This window comes from Crocodylus siamensis, chromosome 2, assembly GCF_052110815.1.
Source record: "Crocodylus siamensis isolate JL-2025a chromosome 2, ASM5211081v1, whole genome shotgun sequence".
Classification (NCBI taxonomy): Eukaryota; Metazoa; Chordata; order Crocodylia; family Crocodylidae; genus Crocodylus; species Crocodylus siamensis.
Window position 1 is genome coordinate 252086844 of NC_143396.1, and position 15521 is coordinate 252102364.

Here is a 15521-nt window from a genome sequence, read left to right on the forward strand (position 1 = left end):
TTCTCTGTATATTTTAATAGGTAAATCTTTTAAGTTGGTGTGATCACTTCTACTTCTGTACCATACATTTTTTTTTTGTAGAAATAAATGTGCATTTTAAATAAAATGTTTGAGATGTCGTGTTAACACTTAACTTCCCTTTAGCTCTACATTTAAGCAGCTGCTTACAAAGATGCTGCCTTTTGTAATTTTCCTCCTGCTCCTTTTTTTTTCCCCCCCTCCTACCGTTTGCAGGGGTGTGAATTATTTGGTATAGTTCCTTTTGCTTTCTTCTCCACACCAACTCATTCTAGCTTGACTCTTTTTTTCTCATTTTACGAACCTGTTTTTGTGACCTCTGCGTTGAGCGGTAGTTACCTCAAAATGCTAATATTGACAGCTTAAGTCAGAATCTGGAATGCTACTCTTATCTGCCTTCTGCAGGTGCTTGGGTAATGTTTACAGCTATATTCTGGAGACAGTCTATCTGTTTAGTGATGCTCCTTACTTTCCTGGCCAGTGGTGGGAAGACCTCCGCTCACTTCTCAACTGGGAGTTTTTTGTTATATTAGCCACAAATTAATTTTTGATCCTGGTGTGTGACTAGATATAATTATACTGCAGTGTTATCTGGGACTAATACCAGTCTTGTGTGTGTGCAAGAATGCTTTTTGAATGTATTTGATAGAGATGTGTGAAAGTTCCAAATCAAGCAGTATGGTGTATCAAGGTCATGATTGTTTTATAATTTTGTATGGAAATAACAACATACCTTTTGGCTTGTTCTGTACATGTGCAAATAAATGTGGCTTTGTAGACTACTCTGAATGATGGAGACTTTGTTTCTGTTACCTTTGCTTTAACTAATCTTATTACTTCTAATGTTATCAACTCTGAAATAGACATGGCATGCATAGGTGACAGTCCCTTACACAGCCCTTGGAAAGCACTGTATCTGAAAGCATTTAAAAGTTAGTTGCAAAACGACAAGATGGCAAAGTCAAAGAATGAAACAGGTACAGGTTTCCCTCACTTTATGCTGTACATGCATTCCCGGAAAATGGCACATAACTTGAATTCGCATAAAGGGAACCCACTTTACAATGTAACAAATAGGGATATGTTCCAAGACCTTGACTGTACTGACCCCCAGATCCATTTCTGCCACTTTTACAAGACAGTTTTGGTACTTGCCAACAGCAGACAGTCCACACAAGCACAAGGTGGTGATGAATGTTACCATAATGATGATGCAACTACAGAAACACACAGGAAATTATATTTTTGTGCACATCACTTCCATAATGCACTGCACAAAGCAGCTGACAGTGGGCTTCCACCACACCAATCGCATAGGAGTGAATTTACCTCGCATATAACGAATTTTTGGTATAAGAAGGGTCATCGCGTAAGAGCAAATTTGCACATACAGAACCTGCATAAAGCAAGGGAAACCTGTATTTGTTACATGCACATGGTGATCAGGCTGCTGTTTGAGACTGCTCACTTTGCATACTAGATCACAGAAAAAATTTTAAATATTTAAAAAATGTCAGAATGATTTCAGGAGGGCAGCAAGGTGTAATTCACTATAATTCACTACACTTTTTTTTTTTTTTTTTTGCCAGCTTCCCCACGTAGTTTGGTTGCTGGAAGCATATAGCATGCTCATACTTCCCTTATCTTTCAGTTTATTTTCAAGCCTATCATAATAGTAGTGATGACCACAGTCTGTGGTGTATTGCACTGCAGTCTGTTGTTTAAAGCAGTGGTTTCCAAACTTTTTTGATCATGCACCCCTATCAGTAAAAAAAATTTGAGGGGTTTGTGCACCCCTAATATGTGTATATTTGTATAAATATAAATAGGAGTTCTAATATTTTCTTCACGCACCCCACTTTGGAGACCACCGTCTTACAGAATGAAACAAAGCGGTGACAAGATATTGGGCAACTTTAGCCAATGGTGATGATGCTCAAGCTTTTCTCTTGCTCTAACTAACTAATTTCTTTCTTTTTGAAAACTGATAAATTAATCTGCCTCTTCCCCTGTAAGGTTCATGCTTTAGCCTCTCTAGAATTGTTCCTTTATTATTATTATTTCTCACTCACTGTAAACTTATTTATTACCCCTTCTGGTTTTTTTACAAAAACAATTGAAGCTGTGAAGGGGAAGAGGTTTATACAATACACATATAAGAATGTAATTATTATATACACCTTAATATCTTGTGCAGGTTGTAATTGGAAACTAAAAAATTCAACTTTTCAAAATGTTTAAAATGTTAATAGTTTCCAACTCTCTGCATATAGGGAAATCATAATGGAGTATGTTGGTTTCTCTATTTGGTTTCATTTCCTTCAAATTTTAATTTTTGGAAGCTATATTAACTTTCTTGCTTGAAAATGCGTCTATTTTTTTAAATAGTGTAATGTCTCTTAAGCTACAGTTTATTCTTTCAACACAACACTTCAAATTGTACAGGAACTGTTGAGTAACATTGCTTTTGTGGCTTTTTTGCTACTCCAGCTTTAACAATAAGCATTGTTAAATTGTTTCTAGATTTCTGAACAAGATGTGAGTGTTGATTTATCGCTTACTAAAAGTTGCTATGCATTAACCAGAACAAAAATGTCAAAGCAATATACAAGATCAAAGCAATTAATGGGTCCTTATGACTGGATTAGAGAGTGGATTGATGTATTTAATTGTCTGAGGTTTAGATACTATTAAGGCAAATAATATATTTTGTTAAGCTGAAAGTCAGAGAAACTTAAATGGTTGTAATTTTCTAGACTAAGGCTAGAATATCTGATAGCTTAATGCTTTTGATGCAAGATACTTTATTAATGCTACTAATGGTCATTATAGAAATACAGTAAGATCACGTTGCTGTACTGCTTGGCACTCAGCCTTACTAAAATGTCCAGCGTAATCTAACCTAGATAATAGGTATAGGATATGGTGGAAGAACTGAATTCCCTGAAAAACAAAATACTTGCAAGCCAAACTAAAAGGGAGCTATATGGGTCTTCATTAAGTACAGGTGTCCACTTGGCGCTCTTAATCGGTTCCCAAAAAAAGGAGCATTAAGCAGAATAGCATTAAATGAAACCATTTTTTTTTGCTGCCAGCTGTATGATGCCCATGAGTGCTATAACAAAACTCGTTGAGCGCTAAGTGGAATCATGTTTCAATGTAAAATGAGCATCATAGCGAAATAGCGCTAAGCAAAACAGTTGTCTGTATGTTTACATTGCAGTCTTTTCAGTGACTTAGAAAAGGACTTCTGTCTTTCTTCCAAAGAAAAAAAGAAGAGGGGGACATAAGTATAGCTGAAATGCTTTAAATATAATTTCTTTTTTTATCCTGTTGAAAATAGCTGCTTCAGACTTATATTTTTAAGGACCAAATACTTCCACAGTGTTTGCCAGATCTTTAGGGATAATGTGCAAGTTGTCATACAGCAGCTCCTAAGCATAGGGACAGCATTAAATGAATGAGATATCCTCTCTTTCAGACAGGAATTTGTATGAGGGGAAAGGCCCCATTTCCCTTTCAGTTTCAAGCAGTTTGGTAAGTCAGGCTTGGAATGGGAGGTGAACAAATAGAGGTAAAATTTGGATAACTTGGTAATGAAATTAAAATGCTTCGCCTTTCTAAGACCTGAGCAACATACCAAGTATGGCTGATAGGCTGCTTTCCAGATATTGGAGTAGATAGTCTTAATGTTTCCCTCTGGACTAAATCTTGAATCTAGAAAACACTCCTTTAGTGCCATTTGTGGTAAATGATAAAATAGTGAATGATCTGTGTGATTGGTTGCCAAAATATACATACAAACTAACAGGCATTAGATTATTTTTTAAAAGATGCTCTTTACATAGGGTCATAAATGTTTCATTTAATAATTTAATTTTTTTTTAAAGTGGGCTTTATTCATCCTGGTATCTTGGTGAAGACTTGGCAGACTGGACCTAATCACGGTTCCTAAATCTGACTTTCCTCTAAACTTTGCGGAATAAAAAATTGTCAGCAATTCAAGGAAGTGAAATTAAGAGGCTTTAATTAGATGTACAGGCTTGAGAGCTTACGAATGTACGTATATTTTCTATTTCCATGAAAGTAGATGTGTCTGCTACTTGGTTGTATTAGTTTTCTGAGCAGATCAGTATATACTACGAAGCTTGCTCCACTGTCATCAATGAATTTTTATCGGGGTATTACTGCTCTGACTCAGGTTAAATAATACTAAATGATTTGTGTCTCAAAGTGAAACTCCCTCCCCTCTCTCCCAGCAACATCAGATGTGCTCTTTCATTGGCTGCATGTAACGTACAGCCTTTGTTCATCAAAATAATTTATTGACCAACCATATGTATTTTAAATCTGCATCTTCATGGGGATTCTCAGTAAAACTTAAGGTAAAAGTAAAGGGGTGAAGTTAATCTGTATAATTTAAAGCATGCAGGAATTTGTTGATGCTTCCATTTAGGAACAAAGGCGCTTTAGATCACTGTAGCTTAATCCTACCCTATCACTAACCTTCCAGAGAGGATTAAATACAATGATCTAAGGCCACTTTATCCATATGGGTTATTAATATACTTTACCTGATGTGCATCGATTTTACACCTTTAATTGATGTACCTTTTATTTTTCTTCAGATTCCCTATGTAGAGATGGCCTACAGTCTTCTAAGTTTGCTTTCTAATATTTCATTAGCCAAAGCCTTCTGCCAAAATCTTAGAAGGAAATTGTTTATGATAATTTCAGTTTCAGCTATGTATATCAATTGGTACCTGTGTCTCATGAAGACCCATGTCTTGGTTCCTAATGCTTAACTTCCTGATGAAATTGGAAATAAATTTTTATGAAAGAAAGCAGTAATTAAAGAATGGGTGGAGGGTGTGTAGAGTAAAATTCAACTCCAAGACTGGCTGGTTCTTAAACAGCTAGTTTATTTTTTTTATGAGTAGAATGGAAAATGTCATGTTGTCTGTCGTAAAGAAATTGAGGTTGAAGTTGGAGACCTATATTCAATTTCTGGTTTTGCTATAGTTGTCATCATGTGTGATTATGGGCAAGTAACCTAATATTTTTGTTCCTGGTTCCCATTCATAAAGTAAGAAGAATATTTACCTACTCAAATGTGTTTTTGAAGATAAATTCAATTGTGTTTGAGGTGCTCAAACATTCTGGTAATATGGAGATATAATGAGTACCCATAAGTCTACATTAGAACAGAGATTTATGATTTTTATCCAAGAGTGTACTATTGCTCATAATTTAGAGATATTTTTTTTTTGCTTTATATGAAACTATTATTCTCCCAGAAGGCTTGTTCAGGTTGTCAACTTATACTAAGCAGTAGAGACTAGTTATATGGTACTATTTAAAGAATTCATGACTATGGAACATAGTCTCAGGAATTTTAGGGTATATTTAGCTCAGAAAATATTATTTTTTGGAAACAAGTTGCCAGCTAACTTTTAGCCATATCTCTAAAAATGTAGAATCTGTAATGGCCTTTTCTGCAATGAAGTCCCTGCCTGAAAGATTTTACTTCAGTTTTAAACGATAAATAATCTATTTGCTTCATGCATTTTATTGCAGATTATCAGTTTTTGTAAGTATGACTGATCCTGTATGTACTACATAATGCAAAAATAGAGGTAATATAAGGTAAAAGATAAAGCAGCAATTTCTTACCTGTTGTCAGGCTTTGTCAATACAACAAATAATGATGCTTATTTAAAATTCAGTTTCCCTAGTTTATTTCTGATATTTTCTTCCATGGAAATGCTTAAGGCATCTACCATAATCAGATAGTTTTGAAAAGAAAAATGAACTACAAATCTTGCAATTTCTTCTGAGACTGTATGACCTACTTGTAGGCTGGGTAACTCAGTTCATAAGGACTTGTGATTAAAAAAAACAAAACAAACCTCTGATGCAAAATTGTGAAACTGTTTTTGCCTTTGGAGAATATCCTGTGAACTCTTAGGACAATACCCTCACTGATCATTTGGTCTCCCAATCCATTATATAAATAGCTGTGTTAATACCCATTATATAAAAGATCCACTTGATACAGTGAGCTATCCACAACGGACACACAAACAGATAGCTAACATGTTGTTTTCATCAAAGAAAAGAATGGAAATAGGAAATCATACTCTCATCAGTTTCTTTTCAGAAACACACATCAGCACTAATGGCTTCATACTAGTGGTACTCAAATTCCGTGGCCCTGCAGGCTGGATGAGTGCTGCAGGGTTGGTCTACAGCTGGATTCCATGTGTGGGGTCAATCTGCAGGTAGAATTGGGTGTGCTGACCCTGGGTACAGTGTGACCCTGTGCACACCAGATCTGACCATAGAGCTCCACAGGCCAGATGGCATGGCTGTGCTGGCAGGAGATTGAGCACAGCTGTTATATAACATGACGAAAGGCATAATTGTGCTCTACGCAATGGCAGCTGTACTCAGGGATGCCTATTTTACCCATCTTATCCAACTAGAACTTTTGTGTAGTAGATGCTAGACAAAAATAAGAAATCAAGAGCTTTACTTGATAAATGTTAGTTGCCCACAAATACATTAAACTAAGATTCAGCTTATATATATCCTAAAGGACAGAAAAATAATTCAGTGAAAAAATGCTTGTTTCTATTAATTAAATCTATTGTCTGGACATGCTTTTTTATACATTTTGTATATATAGGCACATACTGCCTGCTAAAATAGCTGTTCTATGAGCACTGATAGAGCAAAACCTTTTCTAAATTTTCAAATTAAATATTCAAACACACACAGTGTAGATATATGGAAATGGGGCTAAATCTTGAGTGAAAACTTCAAATGCTGGTAAGATTCTAGGAAATATGCCAGATTTGTTTTGTAAATATTTCCAAAAATGGGAGTCAGTTGGAGCATCAACTAAAAGCAAAAAGTTGGTTAACACGTCCTCTGTCCTGCCTTCTGCCTGACATTAATTTTGGTTTCTGAATTTTGGCTAACAAAAATGTTTACTTTTTTCAAAACTTAATTTTTCACGAAGATGCATTGTTCTAACTCTATGGTTTATATGTTATCTCTATGGCAAAGCATGCAAGTAGCTGAAATGAGTCACAATTAACTGCAAGGAGAGATGAGCAAATTTCCTTTCTCTTCCTTTGATTTATGAAAATTAAGTTGGCATGAATGAAAATAGCTAATTGAGTCATAGGTTGCTATTAAATAAGCTTTTTTAAAAATGCTGTTTTTAATTAGACGCTGGACCAAGAAGACTAAATTAGATTGTAAGCTGTTCTGGGCAGAGACTGTGTCTTTCTAAGTACTTGTGTAGCACTTAGCACCATGGTTCTCAACCTCCTCAAGGCACTCCTCATTTGACCTGAAGCACTCCTCCATAACTTCTGTGAATTGCACAGCACCCCATTTCAAAAATGAATTTACTTATGACTGTGCCTACCTCCTTGTAGAGGAGGCAGGCAAAGATCAGCTTGAGCCTGAGCCTGCACTTATTCCTCAGACCTGTTTATCTCTTCACACCTTGTAATACCCTTCAAAAAATTGTGGGGCCACCCAGGATGTCCCAACATCCTGATTGAGAAGCACCGATTTAGCACTATGAAGACCCCACAGATCCTGAATGGGGGCTTCCAGGTGCTACTATAATAATAACTGGATGCTTATAAAACATTCATTCATTTCTCTGCAGCCCTGAAAGTTTACACAAGCTGAGGATTTGTTGCAAGCTCCTTAGGAGGTTGGGACAGATGGGATCATATTTTTAACAGTCTCGTGTAAAATGTCCGCAACAGATAAAGAACTCAGTTTATCTATGTCATACAAATACCACTGAGTTAACTGCTGAGATATTACTCTGGCATGTCCAAAGAGCTGCATATTTCAAACATGCTGCCTAGGCAGATAAATCATCACTGGTGATAAAGGTGTAGTTGTTTTTGAGTGCATATTTCTGATTATCATAAGTCACATACTTACTTCCCCATAGCGCTCAATCACAAGCATATATTTGAGGTGTATAAAAAAAATCATCTGTCCGCATAATAGGCAGTTATGAAAAATATCAACTTCAGTTTTTTAGATGTGCTTTTAGCATAATATTGTGTACAGAACAAACACATTGCCAGTTGGGTATGGGTAACGTATTGCCTAACAATTTTTGAAAAATAAACCACAAAAGTACATGCTTCAGTGGAATACATGGCAGAAGTATATGTTATAAGTTTTGATATTTGTGAGCATATTTACCATGTTTGCATATTTAAAATTTCTGTAATAGGCCAATGTAAGTTTATATTTCCTGCATTTTCACTAATGTAGTGTTTTTGTCAAGGGACAGCAGGGCAGGCCCTATGAGGAGAGACCTGAAGCTGTTCAGCCTCCGAAAGAGAAGTCTGAGGGGGGATCAGCAGGCACTGGGGGAGTCGCTGTTCCCCCGAGCACCGCCAGGAGTGACCAGGAATAACAGTCACAAGCTGGCAGAGGGTAGGTTTAGGTTAGATATCAGGAGGCGCTACTTCAGTCAGGGCAGCTAGGGTCTGGAACCAACTTCCAAGAGAAGTGGTGCTGGCTCCTACCCTGGGGGTGTTTAAGAGGAGGTTAGATGAACACCTTGCTGGGGTCGTTTGACCCCAGTACTCTTTCCTGCCATGGCAGGGGGTCGGACTAGATGATCTGTTCAGGTCCCTTCCAACCCTAGAAACTATGTCCACTGATATTCACATTCCTTGCTTAATCATTACAAGAATCTGTGTGTTCTTTAACTTGAGAGGCGGAAGTTAAATGTAGGACACATTTTATGCCTAATTAAAAGTTTTCAACTTTGTCCTTTGGAAGTCAGTTATGATCAAATCCATTAACTGCTGTCTTTGAGTACAGTTCAAAGGTAATTGGGAGTGTGCTTGCAAAAGGATTACATATCTGGGACTTTTGGATATTTAACTTTTTCTACTTGTAGTATAAATTTGATTAATTATTGAAATCATGCTAAAAACAATACAGATGAGAGGTTCAGGCTACTTCCAATCAGAATTTTAACAGCTTCAACCTTATCGAGCAGATAATGCAGCTTTAAACTGTATGTGAAGGTTTTGCTGCTGTAGTGTCTGTTTCAAAACTTATGTATACTTTTGCCATGTGGCAGGGACACTCAAGTCAGATCCCACTATGACTTATTTGCTTGAAGTGAGGCAATCTTGAAACTCATGCTTAGCTGTTGCCTAACTCTGGCAGCATCTCAGATGTGTAGGCACCTCCCTGTTTGATTTTAAGGTTTAGTGGATGCCTAGATTTGTACCTGTGCATCCCTTGAATTGCTCCAATCTGAGAGGCTCAGTTTGTGTATTCTCAGAGCACACTCATCACATGTACAAGGATCAAGCACCTCAGAAAATATAGTTGTCATTGCCTCATTTTAAATCAGTGGTTCTCAACAAAAGTGCCACAGGGTGATGCACAATATTAGCTCTATTAGGTGTGTAAACAACCACATAAGATAAACCCAGAGGGCATGTCCAGATAAGCGTGAATGAGCATTTCGTTGGGGACAAATAGCCGCAGCCTATAGCTGTTCTGCTGCTGCTGCTTGTCCCTGGGTAACACCCCTGCATGCACTCTCTAGCACACAGCAAGTTGCCCCAGGTGAGGTAGGGGAGGCTAGGACCAACAGCCTTACTTAGAGTTCTGCAGCAGGAATCCAGGCAGGCAGAGTATGGCTCTGGCCAGCCAGGCTCTGGTTTCAGATGGTGCATGCTGCTGCCATGTGCACAGCCTCACTTTTTTCTGCCGCAGTATTTTTTGACACTGGGATCTCCTGCTGTCAAAAAAAACACTGCACTACTAATTAGCAGCACAGCGCATAGGTGACTGGTAGGGGGTGCATGTGCCCCCCTGATGGGGTTGGTGGCCCCCCCCCGGCAACAGCTGACACTGCTGTCAGTAGGGCTCGTGCCCCTCCCCCAGGCTGCTGCCATTGACCGCTTCTGCGGGTGCCCCCCCAGATTCAGGAGGCACTTGTCACTCATGGCACAGCGAATGCATGTTTGTGTGGCACATATGTTTTGTGGTGCTGCAAGCAGGTCTGCAGTGCTGCAAAGTGCACATGCCCACTCATCTGGATGTGCTCAGAGATTTCAAACAAGAATCCTTAGAGGCAAAAACATTCTGACCTCTTACGGTCTTTCTGAAGAATTGCTCTAGTAGTTTTCTGTAGTCAGCAAGTGCAAGCTGAGATCTGGCATTTTCCAAAGAGTGCCTTGAGTCTCAAAAGATTGAGAAGAGAACCACTTGTTTAAAGTATCAATAGCAGGGATGTGTTGCTGCTGCCTCTGCCTCCCTTTTTATAGGACAGCCTAGCAGTCCTAGCACTTCTACCCTCATCCATAGGGCATTCAAATTCACAAGTTCCACCTGGGTCTCACAGGTTGGTTCTTTGATATGCATAAAGCTCTTATTTTGTAGAGCATATTTTTGTTGGAGTGCACTTGGCTTTGCCTCTTTTCAGATGCGGTAACTTCATGTTGCACTTAACAAAACAGTCACAGTGTTTCCAGGTCAGTGATTGGTTTCTGCCATGTAGTTTGGGCTGTCTCTGAGACTTATCATGAAGCAGGAAAGAGGGCAGTTCGTAAACCCCACTGTAACCTTTTTGGGGAAAATTCTTGTCTTCTGTATTTGCACAATGCCTAGAATGTTTAGAGCATCACATTGCAGTTGGGGATATCATTTCTTAACAAAAATGGGTATTTGTCATTCTCCATCTCAAAAGCAGACACACAGGTTTATAGGAGTGAAGGGGCTATGTGGGGATCACTGGGGAGTAAAATCTGAATTTCCCTCTATAAACAGATATGATCTTGAGTCCTCCTCAACCCTAGCCTGTGGAAAGTGAAACAAATAGATTGGTTGCAGTTTTCTCCTCCTTTCACTATCAGTTGTAATTCTTAACAGTCTCATCTGGAACTCCCCCACTGTGACTTCTGCAGCTGATCAGTGCTTCCCGGGGCATGTATACACATGCTATTAATGTGCTGCAAGCTTATTGTGCGGTAAGCTTTCCCTGGGCCCACATCTACCTGGGTGCCCACTGGGAGCAAATTTGCTTCTGGTGGCAGCTATTCAGAACAGGGCTACTCCTGCTCTACTCCTACAGCAGCCAGGGGGAGCCAGCTAGGACTGGGAGAGGACAGTTGGGGGAGTGGGGAGGAACAGGCCTGTTCTGCCTCCGCCCTGTATCCTAATTGGCTGACTGGGGCAGGGGGCTGGGAAAGTGTCTTCCCCTGCCCCAGAGCTGTTTCCCAGCCTCCTGCCCAGACTGGCCAATTGGAGTACAGAGCTGGGAAATAGTTGTATAGGAGGGAACACGTTCTCAACCACCTGCCCAGATCTGTGGATTGGGGCACAGGGCTGAGAAACAGCTTCTGTGGAGGGGACAGTTCCCCTGGCCCCTGCTGCCTAGGCTGACCGGGAGCAATTTGCTACCACTCAGCTGTCTACATGAGTGGTACTACTGTACCATTACCATTAACAGTAGCTAATGCACAGTTAATCTACATACAGGTAGTAGAAAACCACACATTAGTCTAATATACTGTGCAGTAGGGGCTGTGCACGGTTATATGGTAACACCTTTCTGTGTAATAAATTAATCTACTGTGCAGTAAAGTGTCTCATGTAGACATGCCCCCTGTCTGCAGAACATTGGGATTAGGGCTACCACTGTGGAATACAAATGTGGACACAGGTCAGGAAGGAACATGAAGGCTAGGGGGCGTGAGAAGGGGAGAGGACAGGGGCAACCAAAGGCAGCCAAAATACCACTTCTCAAACCTTCAGATGTAGAAGGCAGAGGTTAGTCATTGCCAGGTAGTTCTGTCCTGGGGAAGTTCCTTTAATCACCTCAGGTTGTTAATCTATAAAGTTGCACTTCCTCCTTTATTTCCATTAATGGCTCCCTTCTGGTTGACCTCTCTTCTGTTGCCTTGGGGTTGCCATAGCAGGCTTTTTGGAAAAGACTGTTGTCCAGCATTCTCAGAAAGTCCATTTTCTCTCCTGTACTGTTTGCTTAGCTGTTAGTAATTGTTTGCTACAGGATCTCAGTATACTTTCTTCCAGCTGGCCACCTTACTCTGATTATCTGGCTCAAGCAAATGCACTGAAAGCTATTTAACTTAGATACTCTTCCATAACCCCAAACTGTAGAGGAGTATGCTTGCCTTACCTACTTGAGTCATTGTATCATATATAGTCACTTGAATTATGAAAGGCACTGCCTAGGTAAGTTACAGTCATCAACAATATTCAAAACGTGTTCCATGTTAACTTTTATCATTTCAGATTTTGATTTGCTGATTATACGACTTAATTGTTTAACACTTTTAACTGGGGGGCAACCTTTTTGGCAGACATGCCACAAATTAAACCCTGCACACTCCGTTTGCCACTCAGATCCCCTTCCCCTACCTGATCTGTTGCTCTGCTTTCTGCTCCCTGTCTTCTGCTTCCTGCCTGGTCTGCTGTTCTGCTCCAAGCTCTGTGTTCCTGGCCCAATCTACTGTGCTCCCTGCCCAGTCTGCTATTTTACTACACATACAGGCTGTCTGTACCACTTGTGGCACAGGTTGGCCACCCTGAACCAAACTTGGTTGTTTGCTGCATTTTGTTTATTGATATATTCAGGAGGCCTATAGCATCAATAAAGTCCAGATCTTCACATACTTTATTTACCCATCATTTTCCAATTTCCATGCCTGAAGGGGGAAAAAACTTGCAAAGATGCTAGAAGAGACATAGTCCTAACATCTGTCCCAGGACACAGTGGATTGGGGGAGCTAGTCTACTATCTGCCCCCAGCCATATAACATACAGAGCTAGTGAGGCCTAAGAAGGTAAGAACCAGGTTGTGGGTAGTTAATGCTTCTTTGTAGATGTATGAAACCTGTTGAGGCATCCATGGTTGTTTTGTAGGACCTATATCAGGGGTGGGCAATTATTTTGGGCAGAGGGCCACTTACTGACAGGCATCAAGGGCCACATGACAGGCAGCCAGGGGCAGATAAATATTGATTTTCTAAATTTTTTTAGGGGCCCCGCAGGCTGGATAGAATGGCCTGGTGGTCTGTATCTGGCCCCCAGGCCACATTTTGCCCACCCCTGACCTATATGAAGCTAAACAGATCCTGTTCTAAATGTTAAAGTATTGCAGATTTATCATCGCTGATTTTGAGAGGTATTTTGACTGTTCTGACAATTTCTCCATGTTGTATCATTGCAATATAATAGCGTGATGTATAAATGTCCAATGTAATATAAGGCAGTAATATGAAAAATGTGAGACAGGTTTATTTTTAAGAGGAACCATGATGCACTGCTTTATTCATGGTACTACCAAATCATACTATTCTAACTAAATGTATGCTGAGTCTTTGCATGGTTACCAGAAATCCTGGTTTTCTCTGTTTAAAAAATGCAAAATCTCTGATAAGAACCCCCAAATATGCAATAAAAATGAACACACACACACACACACACACACACACACACACACTTATATATATAATGTGTGTGTGTGTGTGTGTGTGTGTAAATATGTATATATATGTATCAATTGAACACAATGTTTTATTGATGTATTTCCAATTTTAAAGTGGTTTGGAAGCCTACCAGTGCCTCAGTCACCATAATAAAATAAATTCTATATACCTAGAAATTTTGGTATTTGATTTTGGGGTTTTTATCATGGAAAATCAGAGCTCCCCCTACCCCCCACTCGCCAGGATGCAGGTCTAGGCCTCTCATTCCCAAGCCACAGCCCCCTGGTTCTCCTGGTGACCCTCACCCCACCCCACCCCACCCCGTCTACAGCCCCCTGCCTTCCCCAGCCTTGCTGGAGGGGGCCCCCAGCCCCTAGGGCTATGGGACCAGAGACCCAGGTCCACAGCCCCATGCCTCCCACAGCAGTGCCTGATCCCTAGGTGCCATGTGCTGGGAAGGTGGTGGCTGCTGCAGCCCAAGAGGGAAGCAGAGCACAGAGCCCAGCTCCCCTTGTCCCATGGGCAGCACAGCCAGAGTGGAAGCCTGTGGGGAGAGATGCTGTTGGCTCAGGACTCCCTGCCCTGCTGTCCTTTCCTGGGCCCTCCACAGCCCAGCAAGTGGGACCGGCATGACAGGGCAGAGCAAGGCCAGGCAGGGAAACTCCTTGCCGCTGCTGCGAGCCCTGTGCCACCCTGGTGAGTTGCCCCCTGCCTGCCCAGCAGCAGCAAGGGGCACAACCCCATACTGCCACCCTCACTGCTGCCAGGGCAGTGCAGGGCTCACACCAACAAGGAGCTTCCCCACCCGGCCCCCACTCTGCCCTGCCGTACTGGGTCCCACTAGCTGAGCTGCAGAAGCCCCAGGGGAGGGCAGCAGGGCAGGGATCCTGAGCCAGAAGCAGGCAGCCCACACTACCCCACCTGACACCATGCACAGATCTGGGGGGCATGGGCCCTACCTACCCCACAGGTGTGTGGGCAGTGGCAGGGAGCAGCCCCAAACCCCTTCACTCCTCACACAAGCCACCTGTGGCACTGTCTTGAGGCCACACATTCTGGGCCCAGGCCCCAGGCACTGCCTGGCTGGACAGTAGCCCCAGCTCCAGCCCCAGCTCTGCCCAACTCCCTCCCTCACTATGGGGATCTTAATTCCACCCCACTCTCCAGATTTACCAGCGGGAGCTGCTCTCCAGGGTGCCTGGTGGCCATGTGCATGTACATGCATCTGGCACCCTCTGCCTGACTGCTCTCCTCCTGTTTCCCCCTGCCCCTTGCAGGCTGGAACTCTGCCTCCCTGCAGAGAGCTCTTTGCACAACTGGTGAATCTACATGTTTGTCTGGTAAAATTAGAAATCCTCATTTTTCTCAGTTAAAAGGAGAAATCTGTGTTTTTCCATGAGAAACAGAAAACCAGGATCCCTGATGATTACTCTTTACAAGTACGTTCTGAATTTGATCAAATGTTTCTGGCTGGATAATGGGATCTGAGATGTCAAATAGGGGTTGTCCCTTAAAACTCAATCTGGAAGTCACCTTAATATCAGTACATTCACTATGTAGTAAAGGAGGCAGGTGTTTGATGGATCATATTTTAGCCACTTAAGTGACTAACTGAGGTGCTGAGCATCCTTAATTTTCATTAAAGTCAATGGCATTTGAGCAGGCTCATCATTTCTAAGGAAACATTCAACATCTGTCATGATCAGGTGCTTGGCTGGGAGAGCAGACTTTGAAGAACAGCTGGAAAAATGCATTGGTTTTAATACTGATAATCAAAAAATTGTATAAAAATAACCTAAAAGACGCATCCATAGCATGTTGTGGTGGCTGGGGCCCTAGCATCTGTTAAGCCTTTATAGGCAACCCCTGCTTAGCACTCTTAATTGGTTCCAGAAAAACCGAGTGCTAAGCAAAACCACACTAAGCAAAATCCATTTCCGCATAGAAATGAATGTAAATGGAAATTAATTGGTTACT

At 41.1% G+C, this 15521-nt stretch overlaps 1 protein-coding gene across 1 annotated transcript in view; it reads left to right on the forward strand.

Moving 5' to 3' along the window:
* The first annotated feature begins 14173 nt into the window (after positions 1-14173).
* The window catches only part of MIA2 (MIA SH3 domain ER export factor 2), a 78221-nt gene continuing 76873 nt past the window's right edge, over positions 14174-15521 (forward strand). Inside the window, exon 1 of the mRNA XM_090034652.1 lies at positions 14174-14240. Coding sequence (XP_089890778.1) covers positions 14174-14240 — 67 coding nt within the window. The remainder of the gene's footprint in view (positions 14241-15521) is intronic.